The 22,748-nt window shown below is 49.1% G+C and overlaps 2 protein-coding genes and 1 pseudogene across 2 annotated transcripts; 2 read left to right on the top strand and 1 right to left on the bottom strand.

The window, feature by feature from the left end:
* Window positions 1-1,830: 1,830 nt before the first annotated feature.
* Window positions 1,831-6,011, top strand: LOC136545252 (syntaxin-132). The gene is made up of 12 exons (XM_066537296.1): window positions 1,831-1,958; window positions 2,873-2,977; window positions 3,139-3,195; window positions 3,357-3,405; window positions 3,515-3,603; window positions 3,819-3,892; window positions 3,982-4,024; window positions 4,575-4,661; window positions 4,799-4,876; window positions 4,977-5,057; window positions 5,472-5,537; window positions 5,662-6,011. Exons 1-12 carry the CDS (start codon window positions 1,941-1,943, stop codon window positions 5,824-5,826), a joined length of 912 nt encoding a protein of 303 aa, XP_066393393.1. The 5' UTR covers window positions 1,831-1,940; the 3' UTR covers window positions 5,827-6,011.
* A 145-nt stretch (window positions 6,012-6,156) lies between these two features.
* LOC136541470 (uncharacterized) lies at window positions 6,157-21,189 on the top strand (annotated as a pseudogene).
* LOC136542875 (uncharacterized) lies at window positions 17,760-19,397 on the bottom strand. The gene has a single exon (XM_066535514.1). It carries the CDS (start codon window positions 19,395-19,397, stop codon window positions 17,763-17,765), a length of 1,635 nt encoding a protein of 544 aa, XP_066391611.1. The 3' UTR covers window positions 17,760-17,762.
* Window positions 21,190-22,748: the final 1,559 nt, after the last annotated feature.

The following is a 22,748-nucleotide window of genomic DNA, read 5'->3' as shown; positions in this document are numbered from 1 at the left end:
GAACTTTGCTTTTTGAATTAAATGTCACTTTGACGTCGATATTTAATTTAACAGTATTGTTATCTTATCGTGTGATTCGTGTGTTTGTAGTACAAAAGATTTAGTTGTCCCGTAGCAACGCACGGACACCCTACGTATACATTTATTTAACAAGTAAATGTATAGTGACCATTTGTTAGACTGTCTTCAACAGAGTTGGCAAAACACGAAGTCGACGCAAAATGCATTCTCCACAGTGGTTTTAGACGAGAGAAACAACCTCCAACAGACGACGCAAATAGAGGATCCATTTTGCGTACCAGGCAATTCGTAATGCAAAAAAGCGTCGTCTCTCTCCACGACGCAATTCTCTAGGTGCGCTCCTCTCTTCCTCCTCTTCTTGGCTAGCGGCGGTAGGGGCAGAGGCCTCCCTGTGGGGCTAGAGGACGAGCTCGCACGTGCGGTTGGTGGACCAGCTCGCCGCGGTGAGGCTGGGGCCGGAGCTCGCCCGCACGGTGGCGGCGGGTCCAGATCTCGTCGGGCACAGCGACGCCAGGTCTGAAGTCACGCGGAGAGGCTGGGGCCGGATCCAGAGCTCGCGCTGTGAAGCTAGCTAGCACGGCGATGGCCGCCCCGGACCCCGCTCCTCTTCTTCCTCAACGCCAGCAGCCACTCCCTTCTTCCTCAAGCTCCTCCTCGGACGACGGCGAGGCGCGGCCGTCGGAGGGCACAGGCGGGTTCGCGTTCTGGCGGGGTCGCGGGACAGCGGCGGTGCTGCTGCGTCGGGGCGCTCCGACGGGTTGCGCGGGAACCGACGGATTTTCCTGCGGCAACCGCCGGAGCACGTCCGTGCGGCCGCGCCGCAAAGCTGGGGCGGCGCCAGTCCTGCCGCCCGCTGTGCTCCCCTGCCGCGGGGCTGCACCAGGGCGAGGTGCCGGGGAGGGGGAGATGGACACAGGGAGGTCGAAGAGGTCGTGGCAGGAGGCAACGACGAGGAGGGCGGAGTCGGCGGAGCATGCGAGGTGGTTTTTTTTCTGTCTCGAGGGCGAGGAGGGCGGAGCCGCGTCCGAGTTTTGCGTCCGTCGTTGGAAACGTGAACATTTGGGTGCGCGGCTTTTTCTTGGTGTGCGACCTAAATCCACGAATGCGTCTGGTATTTGCGTTCGGACTGTTGGAGACAGTCTTAGACACTTCTCTTTAGGTGTCCGAATTTATATATAATTTCAGACAACACTCTTGTGTAACCAACTAATTCAAGTACATTGTTATTTTTGTGATTTGTTATTTATCTTTGTATCATAATCTATTAACTTTTTATCCTTGTCTGACTATAGAAACAATTATAAATTGTTAATTGTCATTACGCCAAGACAAATCAGATTTCGCTGGGTTTATAATTTTGTCTAATGGATTTCTTTTTATTCTCAAAACCGAACATAGTAGATTATGTCTACATAAATTGTAACAAACTAAATCTGTAGTTTTACCATTAATAAGCGTCGCCGAGAAGAAAGTTAAAATTCAGGCACTTTTGTTGGGTTTATTTGCCATAAAATACGCTCAAAAATAGGTTATTCGCGAGATTGCGAAGAAGCCAGCTGGATTTGCATCAAAATACTGCTCTATCTCTATCAACCACACTTCTTTCCCTTTCCTCGCTGATTATATAATATATATATATGGAATTCAATTCACACCACTGGAATGGAAAGAGAAAAGAAAAGGAAAACTTTCCATGACACTTGCCAGCCTGCCTCCCTGCCGAAAAAGAGCCCCGGATGGCCCACCTGCCAGACTCAGCACCCGCGGCGCCCAGCAGCGTTAACCCCTGCCCACCCCACCTCTCTCCTCAGCTTTAAGCATCCTCTGCGGCGCAACGGCCACACCTTCCTCCTCCCCCGGCCTCCGCTCTCCTCGCCGCTCGCCGCCCTCCTGCCTCTCTCTCCTCGCCCCTCGCCGCCATGAACAACCTCCTCACGGTAAGCGCCCCTCCCCTCCCTCCCTTCACCCTCTCCTCTCATCCGGGAAGACTCCCCCACCTCCTCAGCCGCTCGCCGGGATCCGGCGCGCGAGCTCGAGATCTGGGGCGGGCCGGTCGGCGCTGCGCGCTCCTCCCGCAGGGGCTCTCCCGGGTCCAGGGAGGGTCCGGCGGCGGTGGAGTGATCGGCGAGGGAAGGGATTGCTTGAGCCGCGCGGCGGCGGGTCGGAATGCGGGGCGGGCTGTGGAAGCAACCGGCCCCGGGGTTTCTCGGCTACGTGCTGTAGGGTGCCCGCTTGCCGGGTCGTCGCCTTAGATCTGCGTGGTTTTGGTTCGGGAGCAGCTGAATTGCGCTAGAAGCAAAATGGGCTTGCTCTGCTTCTGGCTGCTTGTTCTGTGCCTCCCTCCTATGGTTGTGTCGGGGATGGAGATGCTCTTTTTTTAGCTTCCTTTGAGATAGTATTCTCTACCTTTGGAGTGGACTGTCCTGCTTCAAGCATCATTAATTGCTTGTGGAGCAATTGCCCTTATTAAACAGCTGCAATGATCACTAGCAGAGTGCTGCCGTTCAGCCGTTGAAGTTCTAGTTAAGGAGGCTTTGTATTAACTGGAGTTTGATGTGTTTTAAAGCCTTTTCTTTTCTCCGCTTGGCTAGAACTTCTTCATGGTGCATCGTAATCTTTGTTAAATACACTTTTGCGATGGAAATGATGTGAAATAGTCAAACTGGAAATCTATCTGCCCTGCTGGGAATGGAATGGTGATATTTCCTATGTGGGTCGCAGTCCTGTTATTTTAAGGTGGTACATGTAGCACACGGCTTTTCATACTGGGATTATAAATTATAATTTACCATTCTTCTGTGATTGAACTGTAGTACTTGTGTAACATCTGATGAATATTCGTATTTCACAGGATTCCTTTGAGCTCCCTCGGCGGGACTCCTCGAGAGATGCTGACATTGAAATGGGAATGCATCAGGCTGATGCTTCAGACAACTTAAAAGATTTCTTGAAGAAGGTGCTGTTTGCATAAATGCTCTGCTGCTTGCATCTCTCCATCTTACCATATTTATGTTATTACATGTACTCTACTGTTCGCATCGAATTACATAAATATTGTTTGTCCAACTCCAACATTTTCCCTTCTGATTAATGGCATAATGCTTTGTGATATAACAGGTCGATGCAATTGAGAGTTTAATTGCAAAGCTGACAAATCTATTGAATAAGCTCCAGGTATATTCATTCCGCCATTCATTCTTTGTCGTTTTCTTTTTCTTATGCTAACGGCCTGGATTTTAGTAGTCACAATGGGATTTTGTTTTTTATTACCATTTTCCTTATGAATCTATGTTCGACATGTGCATTAATATCAGAAACCTAACTTTTGTTTGTAGACTGCAAATGAGGAATCCAAAGCAGTTACAAAAGCACGTTCCATGAAAGGTAAGTACTTGTTTATTCTAGCAGATTTAACCTTTATCTGAAATATGTATGCACTCTTTTGGAAATACCTCTATGCTTATGGTTAGACGCAACAATTCTTTTTTCACAGCAATTAAGCAGCGGATGGAGAAAGATATTGATGAAGTGGGGAAAATTGCTCGTCAGGCAAAGACAAAAGTTGATGAACTGGAAAAAGATGTATGCTCTTGCTTGACCCTGATAGTTATCAGTATTTGTCTTTGTTATTATATGTCATTTTGTAAGATTTTTTGTTCAGAAACATTGCTAAATTCATTGTAACCAACAACATTTCCTGAAAACTTATGAAATAGGTATTTATAATTGTTTAAATCAAGCTAACTTGTGCTTTGCTATCAACAAACCTTGAATTGTTTGCTACCATTATGGAACAGAACTTATCGAATAGGCAAAAACCAGGATGTGGAAAGGGTTCTGCCGTGGACCGATCAAGAGAGCAAACTACTGGGTAACATTTCATCTCAGAGCTTTTAGTTATGCTGCTTACTTGCTTACATGAATCTGTTGTTTATTCAACATGTTTTCCAATTTCTACAGAGCAGTGAAAAAGAAATTGAAGGAGCGGATGGATGATTTTCAGGTACTGTGTTCCTTTGGTGGAAAATTCCTGCCTTTCCATGCATGTGATGCTTATGCTGTTTTAAGTGTTTTGTGATATGTTGGTTCCCCCTACATATGTAGGTTAGGGTGATTAGTAACCTAAGCCCCCCTAGGCAGGGGGGGCGGGTCCTATTAACATAGGTCATAGGATGATCTTAAAACACAAACTTGTACAAAATTAATTGGTTCTAGGAAGATTTGAATATGGTTTCTAGAGTAGCAAAGAGGAAGTGTTCTACTTTTCCATGCCTAAGAGACATCCAATTATAAGAATTCTGCATGCCTGACTCATTATAAGCAGGGGGAGTATCTTCATTGATGATAGCATGTTTTACTCAACCAAATAATAATAATAAAAATATGGTCAGCTACAGGTTCGGTTCTCAGTATTAGTTAGCTGACAGTATGATTCTAGAAGGGATTCAAGTTTGTAAATCATTGCGAATACCTGCCAATTGCCAACAAATCTGTGGCGAAAATTAAATATATTGTTTGTATCATGTAAGTTACCCTATTAATATCTGGTGCAGACCTTGAGAGAAGCAATCAGGCAAGAGTATCGGGAGGTTGTTGAAAGAAGGGTTTTTACTGTAACTGGTAATCGCCCTGATGAAGAGGTGAGTATTGCACATGTGCACCACCATACTTTTCACCTGTGGCTATGCTTGTACATGTCATTGTGCTGTTATTTTCCAGTGAACTTTGATTATGGTGGACTTCACAATTTCTCATGTGGTTGCCTCTAACGGTGCAGACAATTGATGACTTGATAGAGACCGGAAAAAGTGAGCAAATATTCAAAGATGCTATCCAACATCAGGGAAGAGGCCAGGTATGTGGTCTACCATAGTTACATAGGTCATTACGAGTTATGAGGTAGTATATTGGTTTCAGGTAACAGGTCTAAATATGTTACTTTTCCACATTTGCAGATACTGGACACAGTTGCTGAAATACAGGAGCGACATGATGCTGTAAGGGATCTAGAGAGGAAGCTTTTGGAGTTGCAACAGGTGATGCCTTTTTCTTTTCTCTCACTCTCTCTCTCTCTCTCTCTCTCTTTGGCATAAGTTCTTCTATGTAATAATATAGTATGTTGCAAAAGCTATGGCCATTCAATGAACACAGTTCCCCTCAATATACCGTCTAGTTTCCAACAGAAACTCTAAATAAATAACACTAACTGGTGTAGTTGCTGCGTCCCTAACTCATGTGATTATGTGTGGTCTGGGTTGGGGTGGGCGGTCAACTGTTGGAGCTAGCTGCTGGGATTAATTTAGAACACTTAGCGGTCAACTGTTGGAGCTGGCTGCTGGGATTAATTTAGAACACTTAAAGAATATAGAACACACATAAAAACACATGTACCTTTCAGTGAGTTGACCGTCTCTGCCTCTTTATACCATTTCTTTGTTTTTGTGTTTTAGATATTCATGGACATGGCAGTTCTTGTTGAGGCTCAAGGAGACATGATCAACAACATCGAGACACATGTAAGAGTTCTCTACTTCTGCATTGAGCCTGCTGTATATAGGACAAGCACCATGTGTTTTTTCAATAATTAATAACAAGCTTGATGAAATCACTTACACGTCAATTTCCACCCTCTGTTTCAAGGTCTCGAACGCCACCAATCACATACAGCATGGCGTGACCGCACTCCAGAATGCGAAGAAACTGCAGAAGAATTCGAGGAAGTGGATGTGCTATGCCATCATCCTACTGCTGGTGATAGTGGTGGTCATTGTCGTCGCAGTCATCCAGCCATGGAAGAAGGGCTAGCGTGGCTCCAAACAAGGAGGGCATGGCATGGGATATTCGTTGTTGCCCTTTTTCTGTTTGTGTAATATGTGTGCAGTTTTTTGTGGGTGATTCGTGATTTATCGTTGTACCTATGGTCAACACAACAGAAGCTTTGGCATTTCGATTCATTCTGTCTGGGATAGTCCGGTCCGGTGGTAATGACACTCCTATGGCCCCAGCTCTCTGAAATGCCATGCCGATGGGGGGGGGGGGGGGGGGGGGGGGGGGGGGGGGGGGGGGGGGGGGGCGGGGGCGGGGAGCATTAAGAAGTCTGTTATGGTCATGGTGTAAACAGAATTAATGTGAATGTGAACTCAAATACTCGAGGATCGATGTGTATTAGTTTGTGGGGTTTGAGGACTGACTAGTTTTATTAGGGCAGTCTTAATGAAAGAAACTAGTGGTTTCTATAACATAGGATATCGCACTAAAAAAGTACTGCATTTTAACCTATGGTTTCTATGAGTAATAATTATTTTCTCTTTATCTCTTCTAACTCTATCTTCTTCCTCTAATGGGAGTGCGACACGAGCTTCCTAGAAACCGGTGTTTTTTCCCCAATGGTGATTTCATGGTTTCTTGTTGTATTGGGTCAAGAGTAGACCTGGTTTCTTCATGAAGAAACTATTTCTATGATTTTTGCTCTCTTTCTTCATTAATTACGTTGTCATGTCAGCATTTTGTCTACGTGGTAAGTCATTTAATGAGGATAGAAACCATCATCAATGCACCATTGTGACTGCCCTTAGAGTTTCATTTGCATTTAATAAGCTGTCACACAGCCACTTCTGATGATGTGGCAACTTTTTCAAGAAGAGAGGTGTGTTTTATGGCGATGAAACTCTCTTGGCACGAATGTCAACTCTCGGTGAGTTATGAAATTAAATGTTTATAAAACTATAGAATGAAACTTTTCATTGAGTGTGTGTATTTCATTTTGTTTCAGACAACATAGTAGTCTTGAAAACAACGCTATAAAACTCTCCCTAAGATTGGCCTGAGGAGAACAACTAGCCCGCGGCCCACTTGATGAAATATGCCCTATGTACGGCCTGTTCGGGAGGGCGTAAACGATCGTGGATTATTTATTGCGGGCTGGTTTGGTGTGAGAGAAAAACACTGTTCCTAGCTGGAAATTTACGATCGTTTACGAGCAAGCGAACAGGCTGGTAGTTCCCGTTTAAAACCTAGTAATTTATAGGAATTTCACGTGAAAAATATGAAAACATAAAAGGAATTCTCGTGTTCCAAACAAGTCCCTTACCACGAATTCTACGTGTGAGCATACTTGTACCTTAATATCCGAAATATTCGAAAATTAAACAGGACCTACTGTACATACAGTACCTCAAAAACAGGTGGATAATATCCTAACAGGCCAAACAGGACCTACTGTGCATCCTTGTACCTCAATATCTGCATATTCGAAAATGAAAATCTACTTGAGCCAGCCAGAGCATGTGAGCGGATGACATCATCATCTCACAAAACAAAAGCTCAAAAAGTGAGCTGATGACAATCGCGCGAGAGGCCGAGGGAGAGCGTGTGTTGTGACAAAATTGTAAAAAGACCCAAAAGTAATTTCCCCGGCCCCTCAAACGGCTAGAGCAGACAGAAAAACAATATAAAAACGGCTGACTGGCTTCTGGGGCCCTACGCCCTAACCCTCTCTTGCACCTTTCCCCCCTCCAGTCCTCCACCACTCCCCCGTCGCGGCCTCGCGGGTGAGGAGGCACTGAGGCCGCCGGTTTTGCTGCCGCCTGCGGAATTCCCGCCCCGCGCCGCCTTCCTCCCGCCGTATCCGGGCGTGTCATCCTTTTCTTCCCGGGGGTGGGTATCTGCCCGGGCTCGTCGTCCTCCCACTGGATCCCCGCTCCTCTCCGCTCGGCAGATCGACGCGCGGTGGGGATCTGCTCGGGCCTCGGTTATCCTCTCGTTTCCGTTGGTAAGGAAGCGCGCTGGCGTTTTGGGTGGATTGCTGTAACTATTTTTTTCCCGGTTTGGGCTAGGGACTTAACCTCTGGTCCGCCCAGTTCGTTGCTGCTGGGCTTGGTTAATGGTTGATGTATGGTGATGGATACTAAAAGCAGTTTATATTCTAAGAAATTCTGGTGGGTTCAGTTCAGGCCACGGAGATGCATGATTGCTGGGTGGGAGGTGCGGGATTTTATTGAGGGGGTGGTGCTGGAGGCGCCTGGAGTTTTTATTTGTTTCGTTTCGAGACTCTGGAAACTAGACCATTTTTGGTGATGTTGCAGTTGTCTGTGATGGCTGTGAGAAGGTGGAGTGTTCTCTAGAGTTTTAGTGATTCTGTGCTGCAAAAGTGTTACAATGTTGCAAGAGAGATGGGTGGGGTTTTAGAAGGGTTTAATGAAGGTTGCGCGGCAAAAGTAGGTAGCCGCGACTAGGTGAGCATATAGATGAATTTGGCAAAAAAAAAAAACATTTCCAGAAAGTACCTTTGCAAGTGTAACGCATTAACGGCAGTGTTGTCTTGGCGCTTTGTGGTGATGATGTTCTGTTAGTCAGTAATGCTGATGTTACTGTTCTATTATGGCTGTGGTCTGACTACCTGTGCTTCAGGTGGGACGCAAGTAGGTCTGCTGCTTGCTCGTAGTGAGATTTGGTACCCTTTAATGATTTATAGTATAATCAATAATGCTTGGTGTTATCTGTTTAAAGTGTGTTTCTTGAGCTAGTTTTTCATCTGTTGTTCTTGTTTAGATGCAGATTTGAGCGTCACTGGATATCCCTCTTATGGCATCTGATATGAGAGCACCTAGCAGTGGCAAAAAGAGTGAGACCTCCCATGGCGTGGAGAAGTGTGGGGTTTCTGATCAAGCTTGTCATGGCAAATGCCAAAGCTGTGACATTGATGTAAAACCTTGTGCTGGAGTGGATGGAGTGTCCTCGTTGACTGGCAGTCATATTGATGTGAAGGCCTCAAAAGAGAACTGCAGAGCATGCAGTTTTAACAATGACCGTGCTGATGCTTTAGAAGAAGAGGTCAAGGGTTCCACAGCGAGGATAGGTCATGTTGAGAGTGCTGATCCTGATGGCTGTGTGGATGTAAAAAAGGAAAGTTTCATGGCTGTTGATGATCTACCACAGGACTCTGAGGGGGAGCAAGCTGGGGCAACACTGGAGGATCTGTTTTTCTTTAATGGTAAAGAGGAAGATGACAGTGATTGGGAACCTGCTAGTCGCCTTGTTGAGAATAGATGGTTTTGCTTCAACTGCACAATGCCAATTGTGGACGAGATTACACATTGCATGGTAAGATTAATTTTTGATGGTCAGGCAAGCAGTGTAACTTATGAAAAGTTGCAAATTCTATTTAGTACATATTATTGTTTTGACTCCTCTTCTTTGGTGCTGTTCTCATATTCTAGAATTGCCGTGAGCTTAATGGATCTGTGGTAGATGGATATGATGTTTTCAAAAAGAAAATTGCAGACAGCTTTGTTATCTGCTGACACAGGTGTTGTTTGCCTTTGAATTAATGTTCTGCCGTTACTTTTCAATTTTCATTGTCAAATGTCAGATATTTGTTAAAATTTGAATACTTGTTTCTTATTTGCTTATCAAGGTTGGAACTATAACTAACTAAAAGAAAAAAGAAAGACGAAAGATGCACAAGAAGCTATGTATAGACTACTACTAGGTTAATTCACCTAGCCTAGTTTCAACCTAGGAAAATTCTCATTAATACCGAATTAAATAAGTAGTCAATTCTGGTTATTGACTTATGCTTGGATCGAGACTGGCCACCATAGGATCCTACTGAAATTGGCAACATATTAAGAAACATGTTTGCTAATAGCACTTGAACCATTTGATTTACATGCCTTCATGGACTCATATTTTTGCAATATTGTTCCACAGCTTTCTTACTGCTTTTATTATTATTGTTGTTGCGAATCTTGTATTTGTGGAGCTGCAGAGTTTGCCGCAGACATCACTATAATATCTGCAGGATTCGATGCAGCTAGAGGTGACCCTCTGGGTGGTTGTGATGTAAGATTCCTCTTAATTTTGATTGCTAAACTCTAAAATGTGGCTGCTGCCCTCCTGTCTTGTGTATGCATTACATTCTTACTTTGTTTACTTTGTTTCTATTGGGAAATGAATGATAAGACTCAATACTTAAGCAGATGACTTCCCTCTTGGAAGTTAGGCTGACCTTTCTTTTTTACATTATACAGAAACCGAGTTTATTTGACCTGCTTATTTGTAGAAGCTAGATTTTGTGCTGCTTTTAAGCATTTGATTCTATCAAGGGCATGGTTCTTAAGGTGGTAAGGTGAGACGTGGCGAGGCACCCCCTTCCAATCGCCTAGGCGATCATAAGGCAAGGCAAGGCAAGGCGTCGCCATATGATTATTAGAGCATCTCCAAGAGTTCCCTAAATATTTCTCCTAAAAAGTCTATGTTTACCAACTCCTAAAAAGGTTTTAGGAGGAAAAAAGAAATTCATCTCCAATAGTTTCTAATATTTGACTTCTAAAAAATCAAATGCTGGTCCCATTTGACGTTTTTTTTTTCTGTAGTCTTCTTTTTTTCCACGCAAACCTCTTCATCGCCAAGCTTATCCACGCCGCCGTCGTCTGCCGCCGCTCTTCCTCCCTTCGCTCCTACTCTTTCGTTGTGGCACGCCGCCGCCGCCGCCGCCACCGCCCAGTCCCAGCGTCGCGGTGTACCCTGTCGTGCTGGTGCCGGAAAACACCTGCAGCCAGCTCGAGACGCGCCTCACGGACGCGTACGAGCCGCCCCCGGAGTCGTCGCAATGCGGCGCCGGCAGCAACAAGCGCAGCCGGTGGTTAAGGCATTGCGAGTGGATATTCTTCGAATTTGCATGTTATTTGCAGAAACTCGCTCTCCTACTCGGTGTCAGCCATCAGACCCACATTCACTAGAGTCCAAATTCGTCTGAAATGAGATGGAATAGGCAATTTTTACAGACAAATTCAGAACATAGTGTTGTTTTGAGCTGTACCTATCGAGCACAGACATGACGTAGAGGAAGTGCAGGCCGGCGCCGAAAGCCAGGGCGACGCCCCAGAAGAAGTGCTTCCCCCAGAAGCTCAGGACGCTGACGACGGCGAGGTAGGCCGTGAGGCAGTGCACGGCGGTCCGCATGACCACCTTGCCGCCGTCCTTCCTCCAGGCCGCCGCCGCGAGCCACGCCCACGCGAGCGCGGCCCCGACGGCGCCCGCGGTGCCGTAGTACTTCTAGGACGTCTCGGTGAGCTCGGACGCCGGCACGGAGGGGTCCTCGGAGCGGTAGACGGAGGCTCGTCGAGGCGCTGCAGCAGGTGGGGTACCGCGACGAGACGTTCAGCGCGCCGTACGACTTCCGTCAGGCTCCGAGTGTCTCCGAGCGTGGCTTCGTCCGCGTAAAGTTACGCGGAAGGGGAGTAATTTCCCAAGTTCTAAAAGATTAGGAGTAAATATTAGGAGTTGTTGGAGAGGATTTTTTCTCGTCTTTCTAAAAACAAGGATTAGGAGGATGTTTAGGGAACTGTTGGAGATGCTCTTAGAAACTTCAAAGAAGCAGCATGGAGTAGGGAGAAAAAGGAAAAAAAGAAAAGAAAAGAAGAAGGCATATTCACAAACTTCCTGGGTTGATAGGTTGAATGGGATTGAGGAACATAGTGTGCTACTTGTGAGAGACGGTGACAAAAATGACCCTTTTTACGCGGGCTGGGGACGACGTCCCTGGGTCGAGGGTCAATATCTTTGACCCTGTTTTCTGTGACTATTAGAAGGACAAGGCACAAAAAAGGCCCAGCCCACCAGCCAGCCCATATACCCTTCCTGGCGTGTTGCGTGACCTACCTGTACCTGTGGTCCTCCCCGCACCATTGTCAAGCATCCCAGTGTCGCCACTGCCCCTCTCCCTGTGCCTCTTGCCTCCCTCCCTCCCCTGTTCTCCATATGCGCTGCTGCCACACGCAACCATTCCTCCCTACCTCTTCCCCTCCCCTTCCTCACTGTTGGTGCTGCCCCCTTCTAGATCCCCTCTACTAGAGCTGCTGGCCTGCTGCTGCCCCTCCCAGATCTCCAATGACGAAGAAGTTGGCTTGTGAAGAAAGCTGTGATGGCGACAGGAGCTGGAGCTGATGGGGATGGGAGCACGGGTGCGCTTGTCCTTGCCTGGTCCTCCAGTTCTTCCTCTTCTCCCTCCCCTCCTCTCATTTTGCTGATTTTTGGTCGTGGCGACAGTGATGCCTAGATTTTTTTAGTGCCTAGACGGGCTACAACTAGGCACCACCTTAAAAAACATGATCAGGGGTACAACCTCATGTAAGTACTAAAACTTTCTAGGGATGATCTAGAACTTATTATGACAGTATGAGTGCAAGATGCATGTTCCTTTTGTTGTACTTGGCAGTAGATCCAAAGTACTGGCAAAAATATAAGAAGCGATTAAGTTCACTGAAGTTCCCAGTTGGAAGATTGGAATCCAAACTCAGTGCAACCTTTGATTGATATTACTCTTGTTTTCTAGTCGGTTGTTCTGTAGACTCAGGTTCTTTTTAATGTTGGAGTTGTATTGACGTTTTTTGATGTGCAATTACATTACATGCTGAAGCCACATTATGCTAACTCATAGTTTTTGTGTAACTTTCCTTCTTCAATATTAGGTCACTCCAGCTGGATACTCTTGGATGACATCCCTGCTAGCTGATTGCTCAAATGGAAGATTGTTGGTGATACTTGAGGGAGGGTACGTACCTGGTTCTCTTCTCAATTTGAGAAAAATATAAGCAATTTGTAGAAAGTTGAAAGTTAAGGTAGGACATTATATGTGCTACTGCTATGCTCTATGTCAGACATTAAGCCCAAACAAAAAGAATCTAGGACTTGATTGTTATGCTATGTGCCTATGCAACTTCATTAGGTGTATATGTTTTAACTAAAAAATGGGTGACTGAGATGCCAATGCCAAGTTGCCACATCAAGGTTCAAAGGAACGATTGCTTGTATGCTGCGGTAGTAGTATTGGGCTGAAAATGTGGAACCTACTGTGCATATCAATCCTTAGGGTTATATATTTTTTAAGAAAATAGTGCCTTTTTATTCACAAAAGTATCTTACTCTAATAAGCGCTCTGGTGGTAGGCCCTTTTTGAGAAAGTTCCCCGGTTAATACACACAAAACGTCTGTGTTGTCCTACAGATACAATCTCCAGTCGATATCCTCATCAGCTACTGAAGTTGTTAAGGTCTGTATTCTTTCTAATAAGTAATAGCATTAGTCGTGTGAGAATGGGATGTGTAAATATTTCAATTTTTTTTCTCAAACACGCAGGAGAGCTCTATATTATTTCATTAAGAAAGAAATGTAGAAAAATAGGAGCTAGGGACCCTCATTTCCAAACACACCCCACAGACCCCTTGATATAATTTTAACAGTTTAGCCACACAAAATTCAGCGACCAACTAACACAACACAGACTAGATGTCTGGGTAAGCGACCTTAGGAGTAACTCACAGAGCGCTTCAGTACCGACCATGCACAAGAGAGCAATCTCATCAGCAACTTCCTGCAGCACTAGAGACCCTTGGTTGCAGTGGCGGAGCGTGAAGCCTAATATAGGGGGGGGGGGCATTTGTCAAATCCGAGACAATATATAGAGAAGTTCCATAGAAATAAGTTTTGGTTCTAAACCACATGGTCTATGAAACAGAGCCGAACGAGCGCGGGCGTGGGGGCGCCGCCGCCTGCCGGCCGGGGCCGATGATGAGTCGGCGAGTCAACTGGGAAGGCCGCCGTGAGGCATCGATAGCTTCGGCCTTTGGCTTCCGGCTCGTCGCCTTATCGTCGTCTGTGAGCCTCCACCGGCCGTCTTGGCCACTCGGTGGATGTGGATTATTTTCTTCCCCTTTGCTTTGCATGTTGAGCAATGCTAGGTCCCAGGTGCCACCGGTCATGTGGCTCCTGCGTGCATAATGGGCTGGCTTGCATGTGGCCGGTGGCCCATCGCCTATGCCTTGTGGGCTGAATTAGCTAGCCTAGCCATCCAGACTTGCACAACAACACAGATACGTTGCACAACAGCATATATCTTCATTTCTTTTTTGCGTGGCAGGGGGGGGGGGGGGCGGAGCCCTCTATGGCCATAACATGGCTCCGCCGGTGCTTGGTTTGTGCACCATTGAAGACAGTCGTTCTGGTGCTTCCAAATGTAAATATTACAAAAAATGTGTTTAATGTTGAAGCAACAGTTTTATATTCCTATGAACTGCTAGAGTTGTGAGAATCTATTACTTAGGCTAACCCTAGAAGGGTAGCAATATATATTAGTCATACATGGGCCTCATGGGCCTAATATACTCATACTCTCATACTCCAACACCCCCCCGCAGTCTGAACTACCGGCGCAGCGGAGTTACAGACTGGACATGAAAAGAAGCACACACACGAGCCCCCCCACAGACGCAACTAGCCACCAATGATGTTGAGGCTGGAGCGAAACTCGGTGAAGGTCGATGACGGGAGGCCCTTGGTGAAGATGTCGGCAAACTGGGAGGTGGTCGGGACGTGGAGGACCCGAACATCGCCGATGGCAACCCGATCACGGACAAAGTGTAGGTCGATCTCCACATGCTTGGTCCGTTGGTGCTGCACGGGGTTGGTGGAGAGGTACACCGCACTGACGTTGTCGCAGTAGACCAGCGTGCTCCGGGAGAGAGGGCTGTGGAGCTCGGCAAGGAGCTGTCGGAGCCAGGAGGCCTCAGCCACGCCGTTAGCGACAGCTCGGTACTCCGCCTCGGCACTGGATCGGGAGACCACCGGCTGGCGCTTGGACGACCAGGACACCAGGTTGCCGCCCAGAAAGACAGCGTAGCCGGAGGTAGAGCGTCGAGTGTCCGGACACCCGGCCCAGTCGGCGTTAGTGTAGACGACGAGCTCGGTGGAGGAAGACCGCTGAAGGAGTAAGCCGTAGTCGACAGTGCCGCGGAGGTAGCGGAGGAGGCGGTTGAGCGCAGTGAGGTGAGGCTCTCGGGGATCATGCATGTGAAGGCATATCTGCTGCACTGCATAGGTGATGTCTGGCCTGGTGAAGGTGAGGTACTGAAGGGCACCTGCAAGACTCCGGTAAGCAGTGGGGTCTGCCACGGTGGTTCCCACGGCCTCTGACAGCTTGCCCTGTGTGTCAACTGGAGTAGAGCAGGGCTTGCAGTTAGTCATCCCAGCACGCTCCAGGATATCAAGAGTGTACTGCCGCTGGTGAAGGAGAAGGCCGGTGGGGCGAGGCTCAACAGTGACCCCGAGGAAGTGGTGGAGCACACCAAGATCCTTCATAGCAAACTCCTGCTGAAGAGAGGCGATGACACGGCTGAGTAAGGACGGACTGGAGGCTGTGAGGACAATATCATCAACGTAGAGCAGCAGATAGGCAGTCTCAGCTCCATGATGATAGATAAACAGGGACGTATCTGACTTGGCCTCCACAAACCCCAGTGTCAGCAGGAAAGCAGCAAACCGAGAGTACCACGCCCGGGGGGCCTGCTTGAGGCCGTAGAGAGACTTGTTGAGCCGGCAGACCATGTCTGGACGAGAAGAGTCAACAAACCCCGCTGGCTGGCTGCAGTAGACTGTCTCGGTGAGAGTCCCGTGGAGAAAAGCATTCTTGACGTCCAGCTGATGCACGGGCCAAGAGCGACTGAGAGCCAGGGAGAGCACTGTGCGTACGGTGGCCGGCTTCACCACGGGACTGAAAGTCTCATCATAATCGACTCCAGGGCGCTGAGTGAAACCCCGAAGAACCCAGCGAGCCTTGTACCTCTCAAGGGTACCATCAGCCCGCCGCTTGTGTGTCCAGATCCACTTGCCAGTGACGACGTTGGATCCGGGTGGACGGGGCACCAGATCCCATGTCTGGTTGACGAGGAGAGCCGCGTACTCCTCTTCCATCGCGCGGCGCCAATGAGGGTCCGACAAGGCGTCGCGAACGGAAGAGGGTACAGGAGAGATCTGCGGGTCGTCGGGCATCGTCGCGAGAGCCCGGGGCCGCAGTGTACCAGCCGCGTGTCGCGTCACCATAGGGTGAACATGCCGCGGGTGTCGGTGAAGGAGTGGCGGGTGGTACACCGGCGACACGACACGGGCAGCTTGAGGCGGCGGCGGCGGTGTAGGGGTCGCCGGCGGAGAAGGGGCCACCGGTGGTGTAGGCGTCACCAGTGGAGAGGGGGCCCCCGGTGGTGCCGGAGGCAGCGGTGCCGCCTGCACACGGCGCTGGTAGACGTGCACCGGCTGGGCGAAACGCGCAGGAGGTGCGACAGGCGGCGTCCCCGGACCCGCGGCGAACGTAGGGGCAGGGGCAGCTCCAGAGGGCGACGCCTCCGGACCCGTGCAGGGCGCAGGGCCAGGGGCGTCATTGGTGGGCGGCGAGCGGGGGCACGGGCCCGGCGAGGGGCACGGGGAAGCAGTACCTGCAGGAGACAGCGGTAAAAGTGGCTGGACCACCGTGTCAGTGGGAAACAGAGAGAAGGTGTCAGGATCGGGGGTGGGAGGTGGTGTGGTGGTGGTGGAGAAGGGGAAGACAGACTCATCAAACACCACATGGCGAGAGATGAGGACCCGACGGGAGGTGAGGTCAAAGCACCGGTACCCCTTGTGATCCGGGGAGTACCCAAGGAAGACACACAGATCGGAACGGGGAGCCAGCTTGTGGGGAGCGGTGGCAGTGGTGTTAGGGTAACATGCACACCCGAAGACACGAAGGTGGTCATACCGAGGAGGGGTACCGAAGAGAGCGTGGTGTGGTGTGGGAGCCGGGCAGGCAGCGGAAGGTAGGCGGTTAAGGAGATAGGTGGAGGTGTGCAGACTCTCTGCCCAGAAGCGAGCAGGAAGCGACGCCTGGAGCAGAAGGGTGCGCATGGTGTCGTTCGTGGTGCGAATCATGCGCTCGGCCTTGCCGTTCTGGGAGGAGGTATACGGGCAAGACATGCGCAGCTGGACACCTTGAGAGAGGAAGAAGGCACGGGAGGTGCCGTTATCGAACTCACGGCCATTGTCACACTGGACGGCCTTGATGGTAAGGCCGAACTGAGTAGACACCCAGGCGAAAAAGTGGAGAAGAGTGGTGAAGGTATCCGACTTTGCACGCAAAGGGAAAGTCCACGAATAATGCGAGAAATCGTGAACCACCACAAGATAGTATTTATACCCAGAAATGCTGATGACAGGAGATGTCCATAGGTCGCAGTGTACAAGATCAAACACATGCGTAGTATGTGAAGAAGAAGAACAAAAAGGGAGACGAACATGACGGCCCAGCTGGCACGCATGACACAAGTGCTCATCGTGAGCCCGAGTACAACCAATGTCGGAACTGCGACTAAGCTGCGTCAGAGCATCACGTCCAGGATGGCCGAGGCGACGGTGCCAAGTGGTGGAGGAAGGAGTGGCGGCGAAGGCAGCTGACAAAGTAGACGGCGACGAAAAGAAAGCAGACGCCGGAAACCGAAGGGTGTAAAGGGGTCCCGTGCTGTCACATCGGAGAAGAGGACGCCGGGAAGCCAAATCCTTTACAGTAAGACCAGAAGAGTCAAATTCAACAGAACAGGAATTGTCAGCTGTAAAACGACGAATAGAAAGAAGGTTGTGAACCATAGAGGGTGCAACAAGAATGTCAGGAAGACGAAAGGAACCATGAGTGCCGGCGGCACCCACGGACGTAACTGGAAGACACGAACCATTCGCGACCATGATGGACGAAGGATGAGAGGAAGAAGGAGGGTAAATAGAGGAGAGTATACTAGGGTCTGGAGTAGTGTGGTAAGTGGCACCCGAGTCGGCGATCCAGTCGGGACCGGCAGGCGGTGTCAGGGCCATGGTGCTGAAGGATCTGGCCAAGGCCGCCGGGTTCCAACCGATAGGCCCGGGCGAGGTGTCGGGAGGTGTCACCCACAAAGATGCGCCGGGAGGTGGAGCCCACGCAGACGGGGAGTGAAACCCCGGAGGAGCTCCAGTGAGCAAGGCCGCTGGTGGGCGAGGCTCTCCGCCTGGAGCCGGGAAGGGCCACATGGAGATGCGCCCCGACCACGGGTTGTGGAAAGAGGGCTAGGGTGCAGCCCGTGGAGTCGCGGGCGACTGGTGGCTCCCGGGAGGGACCGGTGTTTGGTGGCCCCCGCGGCCCCCACGTCCCCCTCCGCGGCGATGGCGGCCGCCACGGCCCCCCCACCCCCGCTCGGCCCGGGGGGAGGAGAACCAAGAAGCGACGACGGCGGTGGAGCGAACAAACGCGCCGGAGGAGTAGCGGCCAGGGCAGTCGAGGAAGACGAGGACCCTGGCGCGGAGGTGGACCCTGGCTGGACGCCCTGAGTGAGCTCCTCCATGACAAGGTCGTCACGGACCTGCAGGAAGGAGGGAAAGGGCCTCTGCCGGGTGATCCACGTCCGGAGGTGGGCGTAGCGGTCACTGAGCCCGCGGAGGACGTTGAGGACCAGAATGCGGTCCTCCACGGGCCAGCCAAGGTCGCCGAGGGAGTTCGCCATGCTCTTCATGCGCCGGCAGAACTCGCCAACGGAGAGGTCACCCTGGACGAAGGTGCGGAAGCTCGCATCGAGACACAGGGCCCGGGCTTCTGCATTGCCCAGAAACTGGCCCTCGAGCGCAAGCCAGGCCCGGCGAGCGTCAGCAGAGTTGCGGACGAGGTCGTGGAGGTCCAAGGAGATCGTCCCGAGGATCCAGGAGAGGACGACGCTGTCAAGGCGCAGCCACGATGGGTTCTGGGCCGCGACCGAGGCGTCGACTAGGACGTGGTCGTCGAGGGCGTAGCGGCGGAGGGTGAGGAGGACCAGGTCCCTCCATCGGGCGTAAGAGGGCGACTCAGGCTCAAGGACGACCGGGACGAGGAGTCGGATGTTCTGGACACCCCCGGCCTGGTAGTGGAGCTGAGCCACGTGCGGGTCGGCCGGGTCGTGCCAGATGACCGCGGTGTGAGACGCGCGGTGACCCGTCGAGCCTGAGGAGGTGGCCGCGGTGTCGTAGGAGGTAGGGAGGACGAGGAGCTGCTCCGCCTCAGCGATCTGGCGGGCCAGGGCATCAACCGCGTCGCGCTCGCGCTCCAAAGAGAGGGCGGCCGCCCGCACCCGGGCCTGGCTGTCCGCAGCAGCAGCCACGAGGGCGGCGGCGAGAGCGGAGTTGGCCCCTGCCGTCTGGAGAGGGGCAGGGGGCGGCAGAGGAGGAGGAGCAGGGAAGAAGAAAGGCTCCAGGTTCTCCCCCGCGCCCGCAGCGGCAGCGGCAGCGGCGGGGCTGCCTGCGCTCGCGCCCGCCCCTGCAGCAGCGGCGGCGGCGGCAGCGGCCAGGCTGCCCGCGCCCGCGCCCGCGCCCGGGGCAGCGGCCGGGCCACCCGCGCCTGCGCCCGCAGCAGCAGCAGTGGCGGCCGGGCCATCCGCGCCTGCGGCAAGGAGGCCGCCGGCGGCGGCGGCGGCCGGGCCGGCCGCGCCCGCGCGCTGGGCCCAGGAGGAGGGGTAGGGAAGGGAGGGGAAGGCCTGGAAGTAGGTGGGGGAGGGAGGGGGAGGGCGGCCAGCCATGGCGGCGGCAAGAGGCCGGCCGGCGGCGCCTGGCGGCTGGTTGGGGAGAAGAAAACCTAGTCTGATACCATGCTAGAGTTGTGAGAATCTATTACTTAGGCTAACCCTAGAAGGGTAGCAATATATATTAGTCATACATGGGCCTCATGGGCCTAATATACTCATACTCTCATACTCCAACATGAACATCTTGTAGTTCAAGGACTAAAGTTTCAGGGATTGTTTCAAGGTTTGCTTTTTTAGTATTAGGCAAGATATCGATGCTAAGATGTCAAGCATCGTGCAGTTATTTGGTCATAGACATGCTAACACTCGACAACATGGTAGATTGTGAATGCAGATAATTAGCCTTTTGATGCTGTCATCCATTTAGCAGTGGGTTAATTATTTGGTTTTTGTGATGAATGCAGGTCCTACTTGGGGATGGTCCAAATCGTGCTTCATTCGTAGGTTCACCATCAAGAGAGGCCTTGAAGACTGTTTCTCAAGTCTTGAAGATTCAACAACAATTTTGGCCAGTTTTAGGTCCAACATATGCATCACTACAGGCACAGCAGGGGTCGGTTTCTTCCAATCATAGTGAGTAACATCACTGGTTATTGAATTGCATAACCATGATGAAACCTCATAGCGAGAAGGCTGGTTACCTTTGGATTTGATATTAGAGATTTGCTTCCTAACAATTTATATGAATTGCTTAATAAGAAGTGATGATCTGAACGTGTGACATGATTAGAAGAAATCCAAGCGAAGTTTGAGCATGCATTGGATTGCAAAACAAAACATGCAAGCATTAATTTCAAGCACCAAGGAACAACTTTGCACTGAATATATCTTTCATTCTTTCTTAAGCTGCTCCCGAGTGTTGATCAAAAGTCGGGATGGTAATGGGTTGGGTTGGGTGTGGGGGGAGTAAAAACCTGTCCTCAACACATTACCTAAGGGGTGAAATTCTGCACTTGCACCGATGGGTTGGACCCCGTGCTGTGAAGTTTCCTGCATGGTTGCCATATTTGCGTGGCTCCATGCATGCACGAAAGCTCGCACACCACACCTTTTGTTTTAACTACTATTTTTCTGGTTTCAGTTGTTGAGTTCGCCTTCTGCCCCCCCTTTTTTTTGAAAGGTGCCTTTTGTCCCTTAGTTGTGTAACTTTTTTCAATGAGCATCCCTCCGCCACCGCCCATAGGTGAAGTCATGGACTCTCACCTGCACCTGAATCCACAGGTTGAATTTTGCACCCACACCGACCTGTTGTGGCACCCCCGAGTACCCCGCACCAGTGGGTTGGACTGCCATCCCTAGATAAGAGGTGTTGGATCTTGATTTGGCTCTTAGTTCATATCTGAGTATGTCATGAAGGCTATAATTTATCTGAGGATATATTCTTTTTCTTGTATACTTGTTTTACTAATTACTACTCCCTCCGTTCCGAATTATAAGACGATTTGGCTTTTCTAGATAAATTCCTTTTGCTATGAACTTAGATATATGCTATGTCTAGATACACAGTAAAAGCAACATATAAAAAAAAAAGCCAAACATCTTATAATTTGGAACGGAGGGAGTATTACTCTTGATTAGAAGGATTCTGATATAATTCTTTGTTTTATATGTAGAGTCACCAAAGGTAATGAGCTGAAGAAAAGGAAGCATTCAGGAGGATTAGGGCCCTTCTGGTGGAAGTTGGGAAGCAAAAGGCTTCTGTACGAAGCGCTTTTTGAGCGCCGCCGTCAGAGGAAAATCAAGGGGTCTGGAGAAGGAAAAGCAACTGGTTTCAGTAGCACCTTAGATGGGTAGTTCGCTGATTGGGTTTCCTAAAGCAGAGTAGCTTGCGTTTACCTAGAGACTAATTTTGACTGGTTACTTGCATGATGGTCTGCCGTTTCAGATGAAGTTTGACAGCAACCCGTTGTGTTAACATGCATGGTGTATCAACCGAAGTTTCATGTTACCATCTTTTTCTTTGGTTGGTTCGTACCATAGATGTATGTACTGGTCATCGATAGAAAAACCTTGCAGATCTGGAATGGCATGCATCTCAGTTATTAGACCCTGTTATTGCATATGGATTTTTGCCGATTTTCTGTGTGACTGACTGCGACGTCTGATGTGCATTTGTTGCTCAACTGATTCACCGTCTTTCAAGTGTGTTAATTGACTTGGGATTTTAATGTACTATAACGTGAAGTGGATGGTGGTGTTTTTCATGGAAATGGATTCTGCTGCCTTTGAGGAGCTGTTGTTATCTTCTCGCTCTGAATATATCTTGTCCGGTGGTCATTTTTATCTGCATCTTTGATAGGTCCAGTTACCAGCCTACCATCCATCATTGATCACCATCACTGATTCCGCCCTTGTGATACTGAGGTGGCCAGAAGTTTGATCTTTACTGTTATTTTTGCCTTAAAAGGATGAAGCCATTTGCTCTGGTTTGATGAGTATACAGTATATCTCTATCTTGTCGCAGAGCATCTGGCTTGATTGCATTTGAGGAAAATTGTATATTTCTTTGTAAATTCAACTATTTGTATATAAAGAACCCTTGGGTGGGCTGGAGTTTTGAGCTTATGGCTTCATCCACCCAGATTAAACCTTAGCTGCATTCATGTATATGTGCGCTAAGTTCTAAAATTTCATTTTATTTTTCGTTTTAGTAGCATATTCTATAAAATACATGGTTTTAAATAACTGGCTATAGCATTTTTCATAGCTTCTACTGCTACGATATTCCCAATTGTTTAGTTATTTTAAACTTTGCTATTTAGCTTAGTCGTAACACTGCTAAGACCGATTGAGGCACACATTCATTCTTTAATTTAGATGACTAAGGTACGCCTCTCTCCTATGTTCTTACTTAATATAAATTGTAAATTGTAATGGGTCATTGAATAATTATTGACTGTTGAATAAATGTGAATGTTTATCTTACTCGTGTGATTGATTGAATAAATGTTAAGAAATGGATTTGGTGATATCTTTCTAAAAGCCTATACATATTTGAGAGCTTGCATTTGTGAAATTTCCGTACTTTCTTGTTTCCTGTGCATAATTAATTAGGAATCTTTATGTTTTATTTATATAAAATCACGAAATAAAATAGCTTCCGCTATATCCTTCAATAATTGCTGCTAAACGGCATAGTCTGCTATTTAAAACCTTAATAAAATAGCATATATTTATGCATGTGTGAGTGTTCCTCTGCTGTCAGAGATTTAGACTTAGGACGTGCATGTGCGTCGAGGATATTTGCCACTTCTGCAGAAGATATTGTCATCTTTCAAAAAATAAAAAAGGAAAACAAATCCATTTTACTACCCCTCCATTTCAGAATATTGCTATATTTAGCAT

This window comes from Miscanthus floridulus, chromosome 3 (assembly GCF_019320115.1).
Source record: "Miscanthus floridulus cultivar M001 chromosome 3, ASM1932011v1, whole genome shotgun sequence".
Taxonomy (NCBI): Eukaryota; Viridiplantae; Streptophyta; class Magnoliopsida; order Poales; family Poaceae; genus Miscanthus; species Miscanthus floridulus.
Note: the sequence above shows the minus strand (reverse complement) of the source record. Positions and strands in the feature narration are given on the sequence as shown.

Coding starts and splice junctions, on each gene's coding strand:
- LOC136542875 (XM_066535514.1), bottom strand. CDS start 19,397: ATGGCTGGCCGCCCTCCCCCTCCCTCCCCCACCTACTTCCAGGCCTTC.
- LOC136545252 (XM_066537296.1), top strand. Junction 4,877..4,976: donor AACATCAGGGAAGAGGCCAG/GTATGTGGTCTA, acceptor CCACATTTGCAG/ATACTGGACACAGTTGCTGA. Junction 5,058..5,471: donor AGCTTTTGGAGTTGCAACAG/GTGATGCCTTTT, acceptor TTTGTGTTTTAG/ATATTCATGGACATGGCAGT.